The 24367-nt window shown below is 38.0% G+C and overlaps 1 protein-coding gene and 1 long non-coding RNA gene across 3 annotated transcripts in view; one reads left to right on the top strand and one right to left on the bottom strand.

Annotated features, from left to right (window-relative positions):
* The window catches only part of RETREG1 (reticulophagy regulator 1), a 57880-nt gene that overhangs the window by 12612 nt on the left and 20901 nt on the right, over positions 1 to 24367 (bottom strand). Inside the window, exon 1 of one of the 2 annotated variants that reach the window (XM_042462371.1) lies at positions 7673 to 8059. The exons of the other annotated variant lie outside the window; for it this stretch is intronic. Within the exon in view, the coding sequence (XP_042318305.1) occupies positions 7673 to 7707 (35 nt within the window). The 5' untranslated portion in view covers positions 7708 to 8059. Of the gene's footprint in view, positions 1 to 7672; positions 8060 to 24367 lie in introns of those variants that run through there. 2 annotated transcript variants of the gene reach the window in all.
* LOC121928094 lies at positions 8285 to 22714 on the top strand. Its single transcript, XR_006103441.1, has 2 exons — positions 8285 to 8535; positions 22368 to 22714. It is a non-coding gene; the product is annotated as an uncharacterized LOC121928094 (long non-coding RNA).

The following is a 24367-nucleotide window of genomic DNA, read 5'->3' on the forward strand; positions in this document are numbered from 1 at the left end:
AAGCCCAAAACACCTTCCTAATTCTCGCTGGAATCTTCTAGTCATGTATCAGGTTTGGATGTATATGGACACATCAGCTTTGCTCCCAATTAAAATGAAGCAATGGCATGATGTGGTAAATAAGGGATTATAACAAAATGTGAGCAATTACACAGCTTTCAGGATTCCCAGCACCTTTAAGTAATAGACTTGCAATGGGGAAATGAATGATAATGGCCTAATGTAACTTTTAATGCTGTTTGTTCTAAAGGTAATAGAGTACATGGTTCTACATTCCACCCCCACACTCCCTATTTCCAAACCCTACATTTGCTGGAGAACTATATTTTAACACTGAGAAAAAGCTGTTTTCTCTCATGAACTGATGGTTGTTTTTTTTTAAAACCCAAGCTGAACACAGAAAAGGAAGGAAATGTTTGTTTGGGACTGAATCTAAAGCAGTTTTTATTAAGGCATTAGTTTGAAGCCGCAGCATAATAAGGGGTTGGAGGAAAGCTCTATTTCTACTAGTTCTGTTAGGAACAAATATAAAGGCTCCTTCATAAAGATGCTGGGAAACCAACACAGAAACTTCCTGTGGCGGAAGTGCTGATTGACTTTGGTGAATTTTCCTTGTACTAGTGATCCAAGAATCATTCACAGATTGACTTTCTCCACTTGCTCACCCCACACAGACTTCTCATTCATGTACCACATATCCCTTAACAGTACTCCACAGGAGGGGTGTGATGTCACATTAAAAGGTGGTGCTAGGAAAAAACTAGTCTATGCACACTAGCCAGACCCATTACAATTTAGAGATGACCAATGTGTAGCAAGTTGCAAGTTGAAAATAACACAGGGAACCAACAATTCCCAAGGGAAATATCTGCAAACAAATGCGCACAGTTTTGTATTGAGAAAGTTAGGTGATGCGTATCATCCCAATTATTACAGCAAGCATCCATTAGCTAGCCAGTTAACAACAACAATGAGAGATATCAGAATCAGCTATAAAATTTGTTGCATATAATGTGCGAAACACTATGCCAGGTTTTAATGCCAGAAGCTGCTACTGTTTCACACAATGTCTCTTTTTGGGGGATTATACACTATAGGGTGCAAAATATTTATTTCAGATATCTGAAAGGGAAGAAGGAGCTGCCTCTTATTTTTCTGCTTAGTAACACACCTGTGCATTCAGTACCTTCAGAATAAAATACTGTTCAGCAGTTTGGAGCCATATTTATTTTAATAGAAGCTGAAGTGGCAGCCTTCACAGACATACATACATTTAGGCAAAAAGGACACTAAAAACCTAGTTTAGGAATGAATTACAGATTCAACCTAAGGAAAGTGACACTATGATCTTTTTCCAATGCTAATAAAACTACAAATTAAAGACAAATGCATGGGAGCCCTTCTGTACAGAAATAAAGATTTTGGTTTTGTACACTGATTTCTGTAGAGCAGTGGTTCCCAACCTTTCTAATACCACGACCCTTTAATACAGTTCCTCATGTTGTGGCGACCCCCAACCATACAATTATTTTCATTGCTACATGCAAATATGTGTTTTCCGATGGTCTCAGGCGACCCCTGTGAAAGGGTCATTCGACCCCCAAAGAGGTCCCAACCCACAGGTTGGGAACCACTGCTGTAGAGCAAGTAGGCACAGTCAGAGAACATTAGCTAAGCACTGTGGAGGACTGAACACATACTGCTTAATGCAATTGTAAAACTTTGATGAACTGACTGATCAGCTATGGGTCAAATACTTTATAAAGCATTATTTTATAAGAATGACCAAAGAATAAGAATTATGATAGGATTACAGCCAGCCTCCTACCTTACTTGCTTCCCTTCTCCTTCTCTCCCTCTTCTTTAAACTTTTTATGGCAACTGAACACCTAGCTTTACATTAAACCAGTATTTTTTCATTTTACTTCCATATGTCACACAATCAAAGGAAGAATTTGTAGTGAGTTTCTATGGACTTCCTCTACATAAATACTTCTCTACTAAAACATATGCCAACAAGTTTTTTTCCATTCTTTAAATCCCTAGTTTATGTTAAATTTAATCTAGAGAATGTCAGTCATTTCTAAATTAGTACTATATTTTCTGACAATTCTTTCTTTCTTTCTTTCTTTCTTTCTTTCTTTCCAAAAGCTATGAAGCAATCTCATATTTCCTATAGGAATGAGAATACCAAAGGTTCTATGTTATGTGAAATGTCTGTACTTCTCAGTTTCCCGCCTCATACCTCTGAGACCACACTAGCAACATCAACTTTTAACATGTGCATATTTTTGAAGAAGCTAAAACTTGGTGCTTAAAAATGAATTTGGTATTTGCACATGTAGGTTACCAAAATTTGAATAATGCAGGGCCTATATGGTAGACTATGGGCTCAGGTGTAATCACTGTCCTAAAGGCTGTTGCTACTGGCAGACGGTAACCTACTTGTCAGACTGCTCCTTCAGGAACCAGAATGCAAGCCATGCTCATTGTTTATTATTAGTCATGCAAACATACTCTTATGCATTACTACTGCAGTGCCAGTTATCAATCTGTACCCAGTTTAAAACAAAACAAAACAACAACTTTTCTGTCAAGCATGGTCTGCTATTCCTTTGCTTGCCTTTTTTGCAATGTTTGATTTTTCACAATTAGAATCATGATACCTAGATTATTTAAGAATCAAACAGAGGGCTTCAATTGGCATGTCACTGGCATCCTTAATTCGATCCATAGAAATAACAATAACAACCACCACCACAATTTCCCATTGTTTGTGATGGGAAAGCTTTTAAAACCCCACTCAAATACTTCACCAGGCACTTGAACAGGCAGGGGAGGAATAGAAGATCATAGGTGCCAAAAGGTCACCAAAGATTCACCAAACTATCCAATATTACCTTTTCTTTTATTACAGATTAATCCAAACAATCAAGATTATGATTATTCCTCAAGTAGAGAGTGCAGAAGCAAAATAAGGACAGAAAGGGGGAGTAAAGGGAATTAAGAGAAGAATTTAAAAATGTGAGTAGGAAGTGGTAGTAAGGTGAGAGGAGGCTAGGAAGACAAGAGTGCAGAAGCATTTTGAGTTTCAGACAACAATTTCCATCCAGCTGCTAGTGAAGAAATAAAGATACACAGGAGTGGAGATTTCTGGCATATCCCTAGGCATACAGATGAACCATCAAAAATAGCAATTGCTAACTACTGACCAAGGTGCTTAGTTTGAGGATGTGCCATTTGATCACTCCACTTAAACATTCACTTCCATGCAGGCAAACTGAAATGCCATGTGGCATATTCATCAAATATAGTCAACCAGGTTAATTATTCCATTTTTACTTGGCATTCTGCCATCCCTATATATGACTAATGACAATAATATCTCCTGCCACCTGCAGCTATCCACAGACTAACCATTTAAAAATGTGCCCCAATGTTATGTTGATAGGACCGTGGACACATCACACCACTATTAGGGAAAACGGGTCCGACATTTTTCGTAATTTGGGGGGGATCTGGAAGGAAGCACCCATGGATACTAAGGTCCAACTGTACAATTTTAAAAAACAACAAGAGTAAGAGGAAAACTCCTCCAAACAGGTGATAAATTGAATTAAAATAGAACAAGTGAGGCAAACTAGGAAAAGGAAAGCAAAACAAATCAATAAAGCAAACAAGAAACAAATATGAATATGCCAGATAAAACAATATTAAAAGAGAGGGAAATGCCAGAGCTCTTTGGAACACACCCTACTGCACTGCCACCATTATGCTCCCATCCACAACATAAGAATGGTCACATTTTATATTCATGCGGATCAGTCTACTGGGACCTGATCTGACCTATCAGCTGAATAGTGAGTCTGAGAGAGACCACAGATACCTTTGAAAAGCTGCTTGAATATTATTGGGTTTTATTCATTTTGTTAGGAGGTTTTTGTTAGGAACACCCCCAAAAAATGATCTTATGTTAAATGAAGCCATTGATCCACTGATCTCAGGGTGTAGTTACACTGCAGAATTAATACAGTTCGACACAATTTTAACAGCTATATTTCTATCTTACGGAATCCTGGGATCTGTAGTTTGGTGAGTCAGCAGAGAGGCTGAATATCTCACCAAACTACAAATCCCAGGATTCTACAGGATAGTCATGACAGTTACAGTGGTGGCTAACTACTTTAATTTTGCAGTGCGGCTACATCTCTATAGGCCTGCTGCCCTTAAGCGTAGCAATTAAGAATCCAGTTCTGCTTTACAAACGCTATTCCTCCTCCCAGTGATACTACATGCCATCTCTAGCTATCTGGGAATTGGATACAGGGATAGTACAATGAATAAAACCATCTCAACTGACTTAAAGGTTGTGACAAATCAAAGGATGTTATACAAGACTGCTGCTGCTTTTGTGTCATTTGCTCCCTCCAAACTAGTTCTTATGAAGAAAAGGTCCACCTTTCTGCAGTAAGTGAAGCTTCCAGGCCATCATAAGAAATGTCACAAAAGACGATATTGTGATCTAGAGACCCCAAAGACTTGAATAATCATCACTGGGTTCTTATCTCACTGTAAGAACAATGGATTTTTTCACAAGATGGTGCCTGCAAAAGAGCTCATATGATCCAACCAAATGTGGGGGCATGATTGGGCTCTGTAAGGCATCATACCAATCCCAGCATCATCTCCCCCAATGAATTTGGAAGTGACCAGAAAGTCATTTCCCAATGGAGACGAGTGGTTTAAAAACCTTGCTAGAACAAGGTGTGGCAAGTATCCATATCTTGCACTGGAGGAGAAATTCTTATTTTTAAGCTAATATAAAGGGGGCATGAAGGATCTGGGAGGAACCCTGAGGCTAGAGAACTGACCTTGTGGATCATAAGCAGCCAAAGGGCTAGATGACTGCCACCCCTGGTCTAATTATATATAAAGTGGAGAGGTAGGCATCCAGTTTGAAGAGAAATATGGTGAAACTTCTCCTTTGTCTCCAGCCAGGTTCCATTACTGAAAGCAAGCCCAGCTCAAAGAAAACTACACTTATGTAGGCAATGCACATTTCCCTCATTTGTATGCGCTTTATATGTGAGTTGGACAGACTCATGTTTAAATAAATGTGCCCTGCTTCCGTTACCCGTAGTTTGAGCCTGTGCAGACACTGAAAAATCAAGGCCATAATGCATAAGAGGGAGTAGGACGGAATGACAGCAGCATGCTGGCACTTATCAGCAAACCTCTCCTAGCATCCTGAAGCAGAAGAGGTCTGCAAGTTCAGAAGGTAGATTAGGATTTACAGGTAGATCTCTTAATAAGATCCTAGTTAATGAACAAATAGTTTTGTGTGGAGAGGAAGCACCACAAACAGCTGAGCATATTCTTCTGCACTGTGTTGTGAATAAAGATTGCAGAGAACAGTTAATCTCTCTTCTGATAACATCCTTTTATGGAAACTCATTTGCAGGTTTCTTACTGCCTTAGAGATTCATCATCCTTTTATTCTGAAAGAGTGTCACTTTTTTCTCAATTTTAGCACACATTAGGAGATAGAAAAAAATAAAGATCCCAATTTTATTAAGCATACAATGGTATAAATGGTCTACTTTTTCTTGCTGAGTGTTCCTTTTAAGCTTCTGTGGCATATTTCTCAGTCTCAGACTGCAATAAACCACACTGCTGTTCTTGTTGCACTGGTAGATTTCTGTTTGCAGTAGTTCTCCAAGACTTTCTGACTAACACTTTACAAATCACTATAATTTCACCTGTGAAATGGGAATACTAAGTGGTTGTTTCAAAGAGTTACTTGTGTATCTTATTCTTTGTAAATATTGTATCTGGCACATGGGATATGGTGGGTAGTTTCCTCCACAGAACAGCTCTCTCCACAAACTTGCACCTAACTCTGAACTGTGTTGTAACAAAACAAGAACAAAAAAGTTCCCAATAGCCCAAAGCCTGCTCCCTTCAGGTCAATAAGACTCCTAAAAAAAGATTGGTGGGGTTGGCAGGAAAGAAATCATACATTACATCCATTCAGGCATTTCTTACAGAAATGACAAAACCTTGTCAGACACCCATGACACATGGCAGTCACATTACTTTCTCATAATCCAGGTTATCAAGAGCATATTAGAGGTACTTAATTGGTCAAAGACAATTATTTAGTCTTTGTTTCTACACAGAATAAGTTTTTGAAGGCTGAATTTAGGACTATTAATTATGGGAAAAATGGAGATTGTTCTGAGAGTTAAGTTGTCTGAACTGTTAATAGTTAAGCTATCAGTAAAACCTTTGTCTTGCTTATCTGGTACTCCTGTCCTCAATATTTTAGACATTTTACACACCCATGTGCATTTACACCATCAGAGCCTGAACTATCTTACCTCCTCTTCCCCTCAACAAAGCTCCCTCTATCTTTAAAATTCTGACAGTAAAACCAAGATCTAAAGAAACAACAGAAGCCTAAACTATAAGGATGATAGATCTCTACAGCTGTTTCAAATGCAGCTTCAGTATGTACTTTGTTGCTTTACTCTTCCATGTGTATAAATTGTCTCTAATCAGATGCAGCTTGCAATCAAACCTGTTTCCATCTTAATGCTGTTTTATAATTTAAAAGGATAAATTTCATTAAAAAAAGCTGTATATAATTTGAATCTTGACTATTTCTGAGCAAGTATTCAATTAAAATTTATTTCTGGACAAATATTCAGTCTGGCAGTATTTATCCATTACATTAAAAAACATGATTAAAAAAAAACACAAGCAAAAACTTCTTTCTCTTTAAGTCCAAATGGTCAATGATTCAAATTTATTTTGATATAAACCAGATCAATCAATCTTGTCATGTTCCTAGATTTTGCATCATGAAATACTAGCCTTTTATTGACCAATGTTGTTTCTTTGGAGTCTTTTTTTTAGTTGCAATACATCAGTTCTGATCTCACCTACCAAAAAGGATAGTCCCCTTACACTTTCTAATTTCATCAATGAAAAGATTAAATTCTCTTATGAGTGTGGTAATGTTGGGAACTTTGCCATCTAGATAAAAATTCATATACTGTACATTATTCTTAGCTTTTATTTGCTGATTTTTTCTCCCAGATTACTACTGTACACAGATGACTAATAGTTGTAAGCAAGTGGAGAATCATAAATGAAGATATTTTACTTCTGAATCCTTGGAAAGGTTCATGTACAAGAGTTGTTTTTCGTATGCTCTGGATCATCCCAGAAAATTTCACATTATAGCCTGAGACTTAAGCTTCAAGGCATTCCATAGGCATTTCTCACAAGAACACTGTGCCCTTTCTACTAGTAATAAGTTATGCATCTGTCAATAAAAGAGTACACTAGAGTTATTTGTGTCTCTGACATTTCAGGTCTCTTATGTTGGCAGCTTCAGTGGAGGGCAAGGGTGGGCAGTGACTTTTTAGAAGTCACAGAACATAATGTCATTATCTTAAGCAATTCTAGTTTCCAATTTCATCTCTCTAAAAAACACAGATCTTTACACTGTAATTGTCACCTAGGTCTTTAGACTGAGTTCCACTCAGATACGGAACCAAGTAAACAGTTTATCTATAGGAGAGTCACAGCTAAAATTTAGCTAATGTCTCTGTAATAAAAATGAAAAATAGCCAAAAAGGAAACCTAGAAAGTTAAGTTACAGTACCTTTCACTTTGTCCAAGGTCCTCGCTTTCTGACATTCCTAAAGATTTTTTTAAAGCATTAATCCAAGACTCAAGGGTGGTTTGTCAATCTTCCTGAGTTTGAAGAAATCCAGTCTATGACTCTGCTTTGCAGGATCCTGCTAAGCCTTTCTGGTACAGGGTATATTTACACACATACCAAGTGCCTGCTTGTCTTGAATGAAGTTCACAAAGTACTGTTTTGATTGGCTAATTCTAGGAATAAATAGGTCACACCTTATTCCAAACACTGTGACAGGCTATGAGGCAGCAAGCACAGTCCAGAAGCCAACACTTCTATGGTCACATGAGAAGGAACCACTAGCCAGCTATTAACCTTGATTTGCTTGACTAGCTTAGAGCTCTCTCTTCTCAGCTCTGACTTCCAGCTCATTGGGTCTATAAAGCAACTAGTGGCAATTTATATTTATCACCCTTCTTTCATTTTGTGTGTGTGTGTGCAATGCATGATGCAACTCCAAACCAGTTTGGAGCTAACTTAAGTTTTGCTGGCTGTCTCTCTCTGTCACACTATTGGCAAACAGCTGTTTTCCTTCTCTGTTAGTCTCTTATGATCCAGTGAGGTCGCAAGAGAGGCGTAGTGCACTAGGAAAAAATGAATGGGAGGTTCTACATTTTTTCCAAGTAAAAACATTTTCTTTCTTGCAACAGCAGCATATGTGTGTTTCACCCTGGATGTTGTCAAAGGAGCCTCTGCTATTTCCTAACATGGTTGTTTATTTCAAAGTGATGAGTGGGCTAATTCAAGATTTGTGTTTCAACAACAGGTGTCTGACATGTACTTGCCCACCATATAGGCAAGATATATACTCTTCCCCACAGAAAGTAAGTACAGCATTTCTAAGTATTTCTCAGAAACAACTGGCTAATTGGCATGTTTGAAATGAACATCTAACTGAAGAGTAGCTTCTCACAATGCAGCCTCATAATAATGCAAGTCTTGACGGTAGTATTAGTATTGACTCCTAGTAGGACTTCATTTATCTAGAGCTACTGCCAAAGGTGGATGAGGAAGCATAGGAGGAGATCCATAGTCACTTTGGGTCAGAGGGTGCCACGTTCTTATTTCCTCTGGAATACCTACTAAAAGATCTATTACCTGTGCCTGTTTTCAAAGTAAAAACTGACTCTAAGTGATTGTGATGTGGTGTAGTGATTTGAGTATTGTACTAGGGCTCTGGGAGACCAGTGTTTGAATCCACTCTCAGCTGTGAAAATCCAGTGGGTGATCTTGAGCAAGACATACTCTCTCAGCCTCTGGGGGAGTCAATGGCAAACTCCTCTGAACAAATCTTGGCAAGAAAACTCCATGATAGGGTCATCATAAGAAAGAAATGATTTAAAGGCATACACCACATGTTTATACATAACTATCTTGTTGCTCTGTGCCTTCAAGTCATTTCTAAAGGGAAACTGTAATGAGGTTTTCTTAGCAAGATTTATTCAGAGGAGGTTTGCCATTTCCTTCCCCTGAGGCTGAGAGTGTGTGACTTGCCTAGTGGGTTTCATAGCCAAGCAGGGAATCAAACCCAACTTGACAAATAAATGTTTTTTTTAAAGGTCATTGTGATAAAACAACTGCAGTTAAACAAACAAATATTTTTTAAACTGCTTTACACATTCACGGTGAGACTTCTCAGTTTTCTTAATGAACGTGAGTTGCTCCTAAATTTTAGTTCTGCTATGGAAGTGTTCTGCAATATTGCAAATGTTCTGAATTTTTAGGGAGAGGGGGTTAATAGGGGGGATGCTACAAAATGTATCTCTAAAAAATATAAAATACAAAAATATACAAAACTGAGGGATATGGTGGTTTAATGGTTAAGATGCCAGTTCTGATGATCAGAAAATCAGAAGGTGAGCTTCTATCACTAGTCCCAGCTTCTGCCAACCTAACAGTTTGAAAGCATGCAAATGCAAGTAGATAGATAGGTACCACTTCTCAGTGGGAAGGTAAGAGTGTTCGGTTCAGTTATGCTGGCTACATGACCACCAGAGCAGTCCTCGGAAAACGCAGGCTACTCAGCTTAGAAATGGAGATGAGCACCGCCCCTTACAGTCAGTTACGATTAATAATAATAATAATAATAATAATAATAATAATAGATTTTATTTATTAGACATTCATGTCAAGGGATTACCTTTACCTTTTACCTTTACAAAATGCCAGTAGATTGGCATGAAAATCACTACTGAAGAAATAGTTCTATTAAACATTCAGTACTATTGTTGTTGTTATTTTGTTTATTTACATCCCGCTATTTTCCACTGCAGGGACTCAAAGCAGCTTGCAAAAATTAAAACATACACAGGCAAAAACTTCACATCACTAATATTATAGAAGTTGAACTATCATTAAGCAAACAAGATAATGAAAAGCAACTTAAAACAACATATAATGACAATATGACACATTATTGAAAGTTCTTTCCCTGTAAGTGGCCAGTTCCCAAATTCCTGTCAAAACAAAAGTCGTCACCTGCTGCCGGGTGGACACCATGGTCCGTGTCATGCCAATCAAACCTATCTAGGAATGGTGTTCCAGAGCCTGGAAGCAGCCCTCAAGAATACCCTCCCCTGGGTCCCACCAAATATACCAAATATAAATTTATTTTGCAACTCTATTTTCACTGTACTACCCCACTCCTGAGTTGCTCTTGTGAAATATGTGTTTATGTTGTAGAGAAAACAGAACCCACATGAATGCTCATGAGCTCATCTCATATTTAAATGTTACTATGTTCAAATCATATATGCAACCTTTATTAACCCCATGTCAACAACTCAACCATATTTACACCAATGGTACTGGGGAAAACACCCTTTTTAAAAAATTTCTCACACACAAATCCATGTTCCAGATACTCCTCAACTGTGATGAGGTTTGAATTGCCATGCAATGAGCTTCATGTACTTGTCTTTCTTAATCACTTTGTGAAATGCTATAGATTAGCATATATAAATGAAATACAAATTTATTGTTTTGTTACATGTACTATTGCTGTCAAGCCTGTGACTTCAAGCTCTATAAAACTTGTTATTATTTGGGGGACTGGAAACACAATTGTGGTACTATTACAGTTATTTAACTGTAATAGTGGCATAATCGTTGCTTCATGCTTTAAAAATTGTGCAGACAATTAGACCCTCACATACTATTCTTGCATTCAATGCTTTATATTGTGGGGTACTACCGATTCCAGTGATCACTTAATGATAAAATGTAATACTTAATGAAACTGTTTTTGTATTTGTCTTGCTTGCAAATATTATTAAGAACAATGCCATCCTGCCAAGTGTTTTATTTTTATGGCTTTATTGGAGTAAATCTGACCTCAAACGCAAACTGATACAGTCTAGTTTACTGTGGATGAAAATTAAAGAAACTAGAAAAAAATTCCAAAATCACAACTTGGCTTGTTCCTGGACCATAATTTAAGCAAATCACAATCCTCTAAATTCAGATGTCATGGGAAACTATAGTTTGTTTAAAAGTGAAAGCAGAAATATCAATTTCTTCCCCTAATGAAAAAGGAGGACAGGAAAAATGGGCAGCACATGAGTTTAACACCTGAACATGCTCTCTCTTTTCATGTAGACAGGACCTGTGGTTTCCCTTTATAACTAAAACATCTTTTAAAAGGGTCTACAGTAATAGATCAGCATTATGGATCATCATGTATTCATTAGGAACCATTAAGTTGCCAGTGCTACCATGACAATTACTCCCAGCACACCTAGTAAGGTCACTTCTGGAACAGAAACGCCTTTTACTCCATGTTCTCCATAGTGGGTGTGGATATGCATACTTAGAGTTGGCTAGGCAATTCAAAGGCAATTATTCAGTTAAGTCATAATCAATTGCAACAGATTTTGGCTATACCAACCCTCTTTGATGAAGACAGAAAGATGTACCTTTCCTTTGCATCTTATCTGAACAGAATTCCACGCAAAGTATCTATAGTTCATTAATGCACAACTTTTGCAACATTTCTGTTTCCTGTCCTTTACATCTATCTTGTAGTGTCCGTATCTGTTGAATTGTCAGTGAATTAGGCACATGTTCTCTTTGAGCTTTTGCATTGTCTCTGCATGTGCCAACAGCTATGCTCTCCCAGCAGGGCACAGACAAGTATAACTTTTGCATACTAGCCTAACATCCATATTTTCATATACTAAGTAAGAGTGCCTAGGCAAATGGCCTAGAAAAGGTTTCATATGTAGCTTCAAAGCACACTACACTGTGGAGAAGTTCATTTCATGAAACAATAACAATGTTGGAAATTGTTCCATCCTCAATCTTGCTCTGCCTTAAAACAGAAACTCGGCTGAGACCATTTAATTTCCTGCTCTTTGGTCTAGGCCCTCCAGCAGTTTTAAAAAAACAGAAAGAAGCAGGGTAGGCTATCTATCAGATTGGTCAAGAGCCTTTTACCATATCACATTTTGAAACCAATTATCTCCAGCACCTTTGCCTTGCTCTACTATGACTCTTCCCAACATTGTATCTGCACCAAGGCTGCATCCACACTGCAGAAAAAATCCAGGTTGACACACTTTGACTGCCAGGGCTTAAGGCTATGTATTTCTGGAAGTTGTAGTTTATTGTGGCACCAGAGCTCTCTGATGAAGAAGGCTAGATATCCCACAAAACTTCAAATCCCAGAATTCCATAGAATTGAGCCATGACAGTTAAAGTAGTCTCAAACTGGACTATTTCTGCAGCGTGCATGCAACCAAAATCATGATTGAATATCCTTAACTGAAACTATTTCTTCAACTGCTGCCAGTTTATTGGAAGTTGTTCATTTTTAGACAGTATCAACTGTCAGTTGCTTCTTTTTAATAACTTTATTTTATAGCAAGAAAAGCCATCCAGGAACAAATCCTTCAATTAACGTAAGTTCAACAAAACAACCCTGAGAGTACTTTGTATGTTTTATTATGTATAGTGTACATATATTCAGATTTAATAGGCATAATAAGCAGTAAAAATTGGTGTTTTATTGAAAGATGTAAATCATATCAAAGCCTAACAACTTTGGATTATTCGATGTTAAAAAGCTTTAAAACATGGTTGAACAAGCTTGCTAATACATAAAATAATGTGTCACAGTATTAATATAAATTGCAAACTTTCCCCCCATTTTTTAAAAATGTGTTTTCCCCACAACCCTGAACTTTTATCAGTAGCTTAAGTTGTGTGTGTGTGGGGGGGGGGGGGGGGGTTTTTTCTGCTGTTCAATGTGCTATAAGAGGAAGAATACCTTGCCAAGCTCCCGCATAGCTCTACTTGCCTGCCCCTTCCTTATACCAAGTTGTATGATTTGTTCACTTAAGAATATATTATATATATATATATATATATATATATATATATAGAGAGAGAGAGAGAGAGAGAGAGTAAGTATCATTTTGAATGAGCAAGCGGTGTCAGAGTTCCATGTCAGATGCCAGTAGGAATGTCAGACCTATGAAGTGTTTTGGGATAAGATAGTGCCAGTCATCGGTAATTCGCCAGGACTTACCTCCTTGAAAGCCACGGTTTTGCTTTGAATGATAATTCTGAGATACATAGTGGATTTAAGATTTTGCACTGGTCTGCGTCAGTTCATCTTGATAAGGTATCAAGGTAAGACACAAGAACAATACAGTGGATCCTTGTTATACGCTGGGGTTTGGTTCCAAGATCCCCCGTGTATAACAAAATCCGTGTATGCTCAAGTCCCATTAAGTATAATGATATAGCAAAATGGTGTCCCTAATAAAAAATGGAACATCAAGGTAAATTTATACTTTTTTGGAACATTTTCAAACCGTGTATGCTTGAATCCGTGTATAAAAAATCAGTGTATAAGAAGGTCCGACTGTATTATTTTATTTTATATTATTTGAGATTCTTTAATATGATGGCTTAAGTTTTTTTTTTTAAAAAAAGACTGGTTACTTAGTTAAACAAACCATATTATAAATACACTTCGGTCTTACAGAAAGCAGCTCAAACATATCTGTCATAAAAGCTAGTAGACTGAAAATAACAAGCAAGGAACATGTGGCCCTTTTGGTATTGCAAGAGTGATAGCTGGCATAGCCAATGTGAATGATCCTGAAAGATGCAATCCAGCAACAACTGGAAAGCCATACTGTGTTCCCCATCACTTCAATAAAGCAATACGTATATTCAAACTAGACACAACAGCATGCTGCAAAGTACAAACAACTTTTTTTAAAAAATCCAAGTCTTAAGTAGCACACACAAAAAAAGACATACAATTTGGAGCCACACAAGCTTTTCTTTGGAGGGCATCCAACACAGGATACACAACTGAGAAAGCCAACAGAGTGGGGAATTTTATCAGTTGGCCACCCACTACATTACAGAATACTGGAGAGGTTTACGTTCACAAATCTTGATAGCTAAAGCTTCCTGCTGAATAGCCAGCTGCTTTGAAACTATCAGTGCAACAGTTCTAAGGTATCCTATCCATCATTATTTCTCTTTAGGTTCCACTGGATTACAGAGCCCTTAATGGTTATTAAGTGACAACCTAAATAGAGGGAGTACAATGGCACAAACAGCTGTGAAAATGGTAGTAACAAAGAAAGTGCCATGACCTAGTGAGTCTGGACCACCTTCACCTAATGCTCATTTATTTCACAGGCAAAATTATTTGTATTGCTTCAGGTGAAAGGCTGTCATTTCACATACTGAAGCAGCTGTACTAACTGCACACTCTATTGACTGTCCAGCATTATTCTGCTAGGTTTCAGTGGTTCTTGTTCATCAGTGTCCTAGAGCTATTTTAAGATACATTTCTTCTGCAGAAACAGGAGGCAATGGCTCCCTATGAACTATGCCATGGCTCCCCAGTGCATCAGCGCACATGGTGGTGCAGTGATTAAATGACAGTACTGCAGCCACAATCCCAGGCAGGGCTCCAGGGTCCACTCAGCCTTCCAGCCTTTCACAAATCAGTAAAATGAATACCCAGCTTGTTGGGGGCAATTGGCTTACACATTGTAAACTGCTCAGGGAGTGTTAGTTCACTGATAAGCAGTATTGAAATGTACTTGCTATTGCTATATTAAACTCCTCTCGAGCATAGACTTGCTTCTTCCCTACAAAGTTGGGAGTCCACATGCATGATGGAGCTGCATGCAACTCAGTCTCCCATCCAGATAACAAATGATAAAGCTCATGTTCCTGGGGTACTCACTGTTATACAAACCCTCAGGATTGAGTCACTTAGCTTCTTCCCTAAGGAAGAAATCTATGTGGTAATGTATCTGTAAATATTAAGTTAATGAATGAATAAATTTAGGAACTAAAATGCCAAACAACAGTATTGTTACATGAGAGCAAAACAGAGAAAGATGCACACACTGGGCACAAGCCAGCCAAATATAAGCATTTGGAAGGCTATTTGATTTTAATGATGAGACTAGGACAAGTTCTTAATATTCCCATTAAAAATCAACAGGACTAATCAAATGATTTGTGCCAAATTCTGAGGAGGAAGGAAGGGAATATTAGTGATTGCTAAGGCATGAACATTGGCACTCCATTCCTGTGTACAATTAGCTTTTCCACTGCAATCTAATAACCTGGCTTTTTTTTAAAAAAAAAACACTAATTAATTCACTATGCATTAATGTTATGTTGTAGTAAATTCAATCCACTGGTTATCAACAGAACTTTCACATGAATATAGTTGTGATAGGCTTGTAAAGAATACAGTAGATAAGAAGTATGGCACATGCTTTTCATGCAGGTTTTAGGTTCATTCAACACCCACATTCAAGCTAAAAGGATTGCAATGATCAGTTTTAAGAAATACCTTTTAGGAGCCTCTATATAGTTGCTGCCATCCAACACAGAAAATACTGGGCCAGTGGTCTGATTTAATTCAGATGTTCATATAACGCTGTCACAAAACTTGAAACTATGCTAAAAGTTCCATGCACAAGTCATGCTGCATTTCTTTTCCAACAAGAGAAGAACTAGACAGAGTGCCAAGCTTCTTACCACTGAAAGATGATCACCACAAGTTCTTTCAGAGTTTTGGCTACAGGGACCTGTTGAACAACTATAAGATAGAAGATTGCTGTAGATTCTAGATGCGTTATCAAAGAAAATCTTTGTCTATTTTTTTCCAAACACTACATTGTAACAAATCAGAAATTGTTGTATGTTTAAGCTGTCCAACTTGAATAATTTTAGATCCTTTGGATTATGCTAACTTAAAAATATACTAATAATTTTATGAGCATTTTATTAGCAAATATGGTACAGCAAAGTACCTAAATAGCCTGCAACATGTTAGTGGTATTCTTTGAATTACTTACCTGTAAGAAGCTGCAGGGATTTCCTTAACCAAAGAGGTCACAATTCACAAGACATCCCAAACTGGTAACGCTCTAAACTTTGGGATTGTGTTTTATTTCAGCCTGTAAGCATCCCAAGGTGACTGCTTTCAGAATCAAGCAAGCTTTTTCTTTCCTTCTTTACTTGCATAAGGATTGAGAAGCTTATCTGGGACCATTATACTGTATTTTGTTTCTTTGTATAACAGATGCTTAATGAAAACTGTACCCTTTTATATAAAGTGCTCCAGTATAGATACACCTTAAAAATTAGACAGAAAACAGTGTGTCACAACTAAAACATCAAATACTGGTAATATGCTAGCTGCAGTACCAACAACCATGAAATGATCATTCTATCAAATATGAAAGCAGCTAAAATAGAAATATTCTTATTTTGGACTCACACAACAGTTGCTATAGTATCAGAAAAGCATCTTCTAAAACTAGCCTCTATTTATGTCCAAGAAGGAAAGAAATGGATCACCCATTTGTCACACAGTTGGCTTGAAACACTACGATAATCCAGATATTATTAGATATGCCCTCTGAAACACTTGAAAAACGTGATCATCTAAAGCTGAATGTTTTCAAGTGTCAACAGAAGCATGTACTGAGTAGTGATGGGGTTTTCAACTTAATAAATTTTCTTTAAAGGAATGATGTCATTTTTCATACTCATGAGTCAGGAAACTCATTTTTAACCACTTCTGGATATTTTTCATCCTATAGACAAGAAATATGAGCTGAAAATTACAATCATAGGGAGGGATGTCTACTTTTCCTTATGATTACTAAGAGAAAGATTAAGTGAATAAATGCTTTGTCAGATTCCACTGAACAAACTGACTTTTCTTAATAGTCATATATCAATATAATGATGTGTAGAATGTCTATGCTTAATAAACACGACACAGGAGGCTGTAGGTATCCCTACTTTTGACCAGCATAGCCTAGGACACCATTGACCTGGTATTTTCCAGCAGTGAGGAAACCTGTCAACCCAATTAGCTACCAGCCAAAAATAAGTGTCTGTACAGGTTGAGTTTCCATTTTGCGAAATTCTGAAATCCAAAATACTCCAAAACCTAAAACTTATTTCATGGGCTACACATAAAATTATTTTCAGGCTATGTGTATAAGGCAGACCTGCACAACCTGGGAGTAGGTAGTGGCAAAATTAAAACAGGCTAAACTTCTTCAGGCTACAGAAAGGTTTTTAGCTGCTCACTTTCCAAGTAAAGGTATAGTTAATGATTAAAGCATATTAATCATTACTTATTATTCAATCAATCATTAATGATTCAAATTATTAATGTTAATTCTGTCCTCCTCTTCTGCTGCCCATCCTCCCCCTCTGCCCATCCCTCTTTTCGGGAGACTGCCAAGTGGCAGAGTAGCCTTGCGAGGCAAGCATTAGCCCATCCACTTTCTCTTCTGCCTGGCCTTGCAGCATGAGTATTTGCTCGTCCTCCTCCTTTGTCTGGCCCTCTCCTTGGGAGAAGGCTAAGCAGTGGAGGAGCCTTTGAAGTAATTCCACATCCTCATGGGCCACCCAAAATCCTTTGAAAGGCTGCAAGTGGCCAGTGGGCTGTATGTTGTGCAGGTCTGGTGTAAGGTGTATACAAAACATAAAAGAATTTCAAGTTTAGAATTGGGTCTCATCTTCAAGATATCACATTATGTATACACAAATATTCCAAAATCTAAAACACTTCCCAGATAGAAGAATCAATGGTTTGAGTCAGTCAGTATAAAGCATCTTGCTAGGTTCCTATGTGGTGGGCACTCACAGTGCTCTGAAAGCTCTGGCTGAAGGATGCCAGGTTGGCCCTTTCTTTATTGTGCTTCTGCAAGGAGAAAATAACCTTGTTATTCAAACCTAACTATACTATAAGCAAAGCACACTGTTTTGGTTTATGTGCTTTTAACTATGTTTTAATATGTTTTAATTATACAATTGGCCCTCCACATTTGCAGTTTTGACTTTTGCGCCTTTAATTATTTGCGGTTTTGATTAATATGTTCCCTCTAGGAATCTCTAAGTTCTCCACTGCAATCCTGCTGGAAACAGACCATAGAGTTGGGCTGGAGAACCCAGATGTTCCTAGAGAAAACACTTCTCTAGGCATTTGTAGGTCCTCCAGTATGATCCTACCTTAGAATTGCACTGGAGGACCTGGAGATTCTTAGAGGTGTTTTATTAGATAAAGAGAACAGTGTTTTTAATTTGTGGTTTTTCCATATTCATGGGGGATCTTCACCCCCTAACTGCAGCAAATGTGGAGAGATTGCCGTATTTCATATTATCTGAGTTTTACTGTCTGATGTCCTAAGTACCATTTTTTTGGTGGAGTAAGGTGGGATATATATCAGATAAATAAAGTCTAGCTTGAGAGTGTAATTTACAAAATGAATAGCGAACTAGCATGCTCACAAACACAGGATACTGCTCCTCCAATATTTAGGAAGCCAACCCCTTCCTTTAATAATAAAAAAAGTCCAAGGAAGTTTATCTACTCTTCTCATCTTCCTTCTCTACACCTTTATTTGTATCAGCTTCTACTCTCACTGTAAAGAATGAAATAGAACTTTCTCTGTTAGATGCGTGGGAAGCTGTGGAAGTGCTGAATCAGTGTCTGACATTCATAAGTGACTGGATAACAGCCAACAAACAAACGCTCAAGCCAGACAAGAAGGATGTACTGTTGAAGAGTGGTTTATCTGATTTCCTGTTCTGCACTGGGCTGGACGCTCCCTCAGAAATTAAGTTCACAGGTAGAGGATGCTGTTGGCACTGTCCTAGTTTTAGGAGACTTAAATGACACACGTAAATTAAACCAGAAGGTTTAGCAACTTAAGAGATAGAAAAACTGCTATCCCTCTGAGAGGCAGCCTAGCCAGTTTTTCATGATGGGATTAGCATGTTATTTGCAGTAAATGGTACTACATATGGGACTTCCCTTGAATACTGTTCATAAAGTGCAGACACTTAAAACTGGAGGGCTACATGTTCTGCCACCCCTGCCCTAACTGTCCTTGTGCTCGGTCCAGCACAGCATAAATCAAGGTGTTGGTTTCATCCATTATACATCCCTCAACAATTAGAGGACCTTGATACCTCTAGGATCATCTGTTTCCACACAGTTCTGCCAGAACATTAAGGTGCCTTAATGTTTCCCTAAGTGCTTCTGCAATGGAATTACCATATATTCTCAACTAAAAGTCCTTAAAATTCTAGGTCAATTTATATACTGGTCAATACAGTAATACTACTTAGAAAGGTCATGAAAGAAACACTACTCTGTGTGCCTTGGCACTGATTTCTGAAAGAGCTGCCCAGGCTTGTGTGTGTGTGTGTGTGTATGTGTGAGTGTTTGTGAAAGATGTGAATTCTTTCTCAATCTGATGTTAAAATCTTCTCTCCCCATCCTCCTCCTCCTCCAGATCTCTCTCCCCACCAAACACCCCATTTAACTCCAATGCCCTCCCTTCCCAATCTGATGTTAAAACCTTCTCCTCCAGCACCAGGGGTGTTAGGTGGTTGGGAGAGGTCCAGAAAAGGAGAAGAGAAAGAAGTGGTGTTTTTACCTTTACATCCTTTCCTACGTGCCCCTAGGTTTTACCCTCAACTTACACATGGGCTATATCAAAATCCATGATTTTGTCCCTAAAACCTTCCCCTGACTTATATAGGTCAACTTTTACATGATTATATACAGTAACTCAGGAAGTTATCAGGAACAGTCCTTCCATTTCTGGGTACCTATCTGTCTAAATATCCTAAAGGCATCAGTTCCTGTCTGATCTTGGAAGCTACGAGGGCCAGCTCTGGTTAGTACTTGGATGGGAGACCATCAACTAATCCCAGGTACTATATACTACATTTCAGAGGAAGCAATTGGCAAAACCACCTGAGAAAACTCTATGAAATCTATGGGGTTATCATAAGTCAACAGGTCAAAATATGGCACATGCATGTATTCATACATACACAATTTTAGGATAAACCTCCTTTTTGTCACTATTTCATACATCCTTTTGGTACCAGGCAAAGACATTTTTATTCACCTATACATTTGATATTCTTTAATCATTCTTGTTCAGTTTTTAATCTATCTACTACTACTCTGCTACGTTTTTACAGTGCTCCTAACAATGAAGTATACATTTTATTGCTTTAATAAGATAAGCCACTCTGAGAACATTTTGGACAGAAACAGCAAGATATAAATAATAATAATAATAATAATAATAATAATAATAATAATAATAATAATAATAATAATAAATTTATACCCCGCTCTTCAGCCAAGGCTATCAGAGCAGCTTACAATTTGTTAATTAGACAAGTAAATGAAAGCTTGTGAGTATGGAGGGGTTGTGCTTAGCAACAGCATGTTGTGACCTTTCACTATCCAAGTAGTATCCAAAAGCAAAATATGGGGTGCCGTTATTCAATACAACCCTATAAATTCTCCTTTTCTCCTTCAGTGACTGAGGATGGTGGAACATTTACATGGGCATGTTAATTACCCTATGGGTAGTTAGAAAACAGAATTATATTATGAACAAAAGTTTTTTAAAAATAGGCTATTTGAAAGTTTTATTTGAGCCACCTTTAAAAACCCTATATATTCACAGACTCTCTCCGATATTAAACAATGTTTGTTAATTCTTGTGCCAAACCAAAAGAGACTGCTTAATTGTAGATGCACACAATTATTTTTCTGCACAGAATGCTGTTACCTCCCCACCAAAGTGATACCTATTTATCTACTTGCACTTTTACATGCTTTCGAACTGCTAGGTTGGCAGAAGCTAGGACTAGTGATGGGAGCTCACTCCATCATGTGGCAATTGGGGCTTGAACTGCCGATCTTGCAGTTGTCAGAGTCAGTGTCTTAACCGCTGAGCCATAACTGTTCTCTAAATGAAATCAAACATTCTAAAACAATAGTATCAAGATAAGCCATAAGGTGTGTTTATATAATTGACATCTTTCTCCCATATAACAGTGTCAACATACATGTGTTTAACTAATTAGCTGATCACTAACAAGTTGCTCAGAAACATGACTGTCTTCGAATAAAACAGTTCCTCTTTACAACCTTCCATTTTAAGGATTAATCAGGTTTTTTTTTTTAAAGTTAATGAGTTGGATCCCACAAATGAAGTGCCTTTCACTGCTCCCACTGATAGAGGTAGAGAGGAGATTTGAGTCAATTTATCCTTTGACCACTACCCCCTGTCTCTCCTGGAAAAATGCAGTGGAGACTTGGAGAACCCTCTGCTACTAAGAGCCTAAACAAGGATAGAAGCTGCTGTCTCAGAGGATTATAGTACAGAAAGCAGATCTGGGACAGGGAGTTCCTCTTCCATTAGTAGAACACTGTACTGAATCGAAGGTCCTCCCATTCATAAACTGGCAATTCTGACTCCAAGCTTATATGTACTACTGAAAACAATTTTATCATGTTTTGGTTTTTTTAGTTTTGACAAAACTTTGAGTGTTTATCATAGTATAGCGCAGACTAGCTCCATTTTATAGAGTGACAAATTGAACTTTTACTGCTTATGATACAGTTTATACCTAAGTTTTCTTTCTTAAATACCTTTGTAAATTAATGAACCTTGCTTTGCTGAGGCAATGCTTTCTTTCCAGGTATGTAAAATTTTTGGAAAAGTCAATTAACAATCTGGTTTATACATATTACAAAACACTCCAGAAGAGTGTCCAACGATCCCAAAGAAAATTACTAGTTAATAGAGAAACATACTCTGTCTCCTTCATTCAGGATTATTAAGTGTACACTGCATCTCAAAGTTTAGTAAGCAAGAAATGCATAGTTGTATTAAGGGAGAAAATGGAAAAGATATATATTTATATACTGAGGTAAATATTATCCTTATTGCCATTATTTCAAAGCAAACCTCTGAATAGTACAAGTATCATAACATACAGTGGTCTACAGCACAAATAGTTATCAACACAAGGTTTGCCACCTGTTTCCTGAACAGTAGTTTTTGCAATTTATTCATTTTCTCTGGTCCTGCAGTTTAAAGAAACTCAGCTGACCATGGGATTAGGGAGAACTTCAAGGGAATGCTGCTAAAAGCTTAAACAAGGACAGAAGTTGCTGTCTCATAGAGGATTATAGTACAGAACGTGCGGGGGGGGGGAACCCTCATGGTTTAAAGTTTCAAATGATTTTTAGTATATAAACACACTGGGTCTCTACTAGGGAGATCATTTCACAGAAACTATGTTGCAACATTTACTTTCCATGCAGGACTGAGCAGAACACAAAGCTGCATGTGACCAGAGTGTCTCCTGAAATTCTTGAAAGGAAATAAACATGTTATTCTGCTGATGTGTTCCCATGCTACGATAAGCTCGTGCCAGGACATTCCTACCCAAGTTAGTGACTAATCAGATGTGCCGATGAAAAGCACACCCTCCGGTGTCGTCATAACCCGGATGTTTGCACACGACACCCAGGTTCTTGGGCCTCCTGTCAATAAATCCCAAAGAGTGTTTTGTAATCCAATGTGTTTGTTTAGCAAACCAGGATACAAGTAAAGGTCAAAAGGCTACCTCTTTATTATCCAATAAATGCCCATTCTGGGCACCACTCTTTTGTGCTTCACAACTTTTCCCATTAGTACCAACCAACATGGCAAACAGAAAGCAGTAAGCCTTTCCAATTTATTTTTCTCATGCAGTTGAAGATTCTTCATTTTCTCCAAACAAACACCAGAAATTAAAGGATCATAAAATCACAGAGTTGGAAGAGACATCAAGGTCCATCAAATCTGACTTATTGCCATCCAGGAACTCATAATCAAAGCACTCCTGACAGATGACCTCTGTTTAAAGACCCCCAAAGAAGGAGACTCCACAACTCTCTGAGGGACTGTATTCCACGGTCCCAACAGTTCTTACTGCCAGGTCATTCTTCCTAATATTCAGGTGGCATCTCTTTTCCTGTAGCTTTCATCCATTGCTCCATGTCTTGGTTTCTGAAGCAACAGAAAACAAACTTGCTCCATCTTCAGTATGATGCCTCTTCAAGTGTTTAAACATGGCTATCGTGTCACTTCTTAACCTTTTCTTCTGCAGACTAAACATATTCAGATCCCTAAACCGCTCCCCACAGGGCATCGTTTCCAGATCTTCCACCGTTTTGATTGCCCTCCTCTGGACATGCTCCAGCTTGTCCCCATCCTTTTTGAATCGTTGTGCCCAGAACTGGACACAGTACTCCAGCTGGGGCCTGACCAAAGCAGAATAGAGTGCCACTATTACCTCTCTTGATTTAGACACTACACCCCTATTGATGCAACCTAGAGACATATTGACTTTTTTAGCTGCTGCATCACACTGTTGACTCATGTTCAGCTTGTGGTTTACTAAAACTCCTAGATCTCTTTTGCATGTACGGTTATCAAGCCAGGTGTCACCCACAGTTTATCTGTGCCATTCATTTGCCTACCTTACATTTTCCCTGTTGAAATTAATTTTGTTAGTTTTGGCCCAACTCTCTAGTCTGTTGAGGTCATCTGTTGAGCTCTAATCTGTTGAGGGCAAGAGAAAAACTGCATCCCAAGGTAAAACTATTTGAAAGATGTATCTTCAAGTGGTACAAATAATGTGGAGAAAAGAGGGTTATTTTAACTAATGTGCAGTGCTCACTACAGCTTTGGACCCCTGATAAATTATTTGGAAATCAAGTTGGAAATCTTCTTATTTGGAAAACCATGTTGCAGAAGTTCTACTTTGGGGGTAACAGGGTAAATAAAGAACTCCATAAGCTCCATATACAATTCAATTTAGGCAAGGTATTGTTTTCTATATGTCATTCACTCTCAAATGACAATTCCTAGTATTCCATTATCCAAATATCATGTCAGGCTGGGAATGGGATTTTCATTTGTAAGGCAGAGGTGGGTAACTCGGGGAATCCAGAAGCAGTTCCCCTAACTGCACACCATGGACTATGATGGAAATTGTAGGCAAAAAACATGTGTAGGGCCACAGTTCCCTACTGCTACTATATAAGGAGAAAGACTTCTCATAAGGATTTCCACACTTCTAAAGAACTATATGATTTAAAAGCTTAAAAATGAAGGAGCCAGCTTGTTTTTATATTACATCCTGTTAGGTATTTCAAGCCACAAGCATACATGCACTTTAACCCACCTCCATACAATCCAGAAAGGCCAGTGTGGTATAGGGGTTTGAGTGCTGGATTGGGACCATGGGAGAACAGGGCTCAAATCCCCACTGAGA

This window comes from Sceloporus undulatus, chromosome 4 (assembly GCF_019175285.1).
Source record: "Sceloporus undulatus isolate JIND9_A2432 ecotype Alabama chromosome 4, SceUnd_v1.1, whole genome shotgun sequence".
Lineage (NCBI taxonomy): Eukaryota > Metazoa > Chordata > Lepidosauria > Squamata > Phrynosomatidae > Sceloporus > Sceloporus undulatus.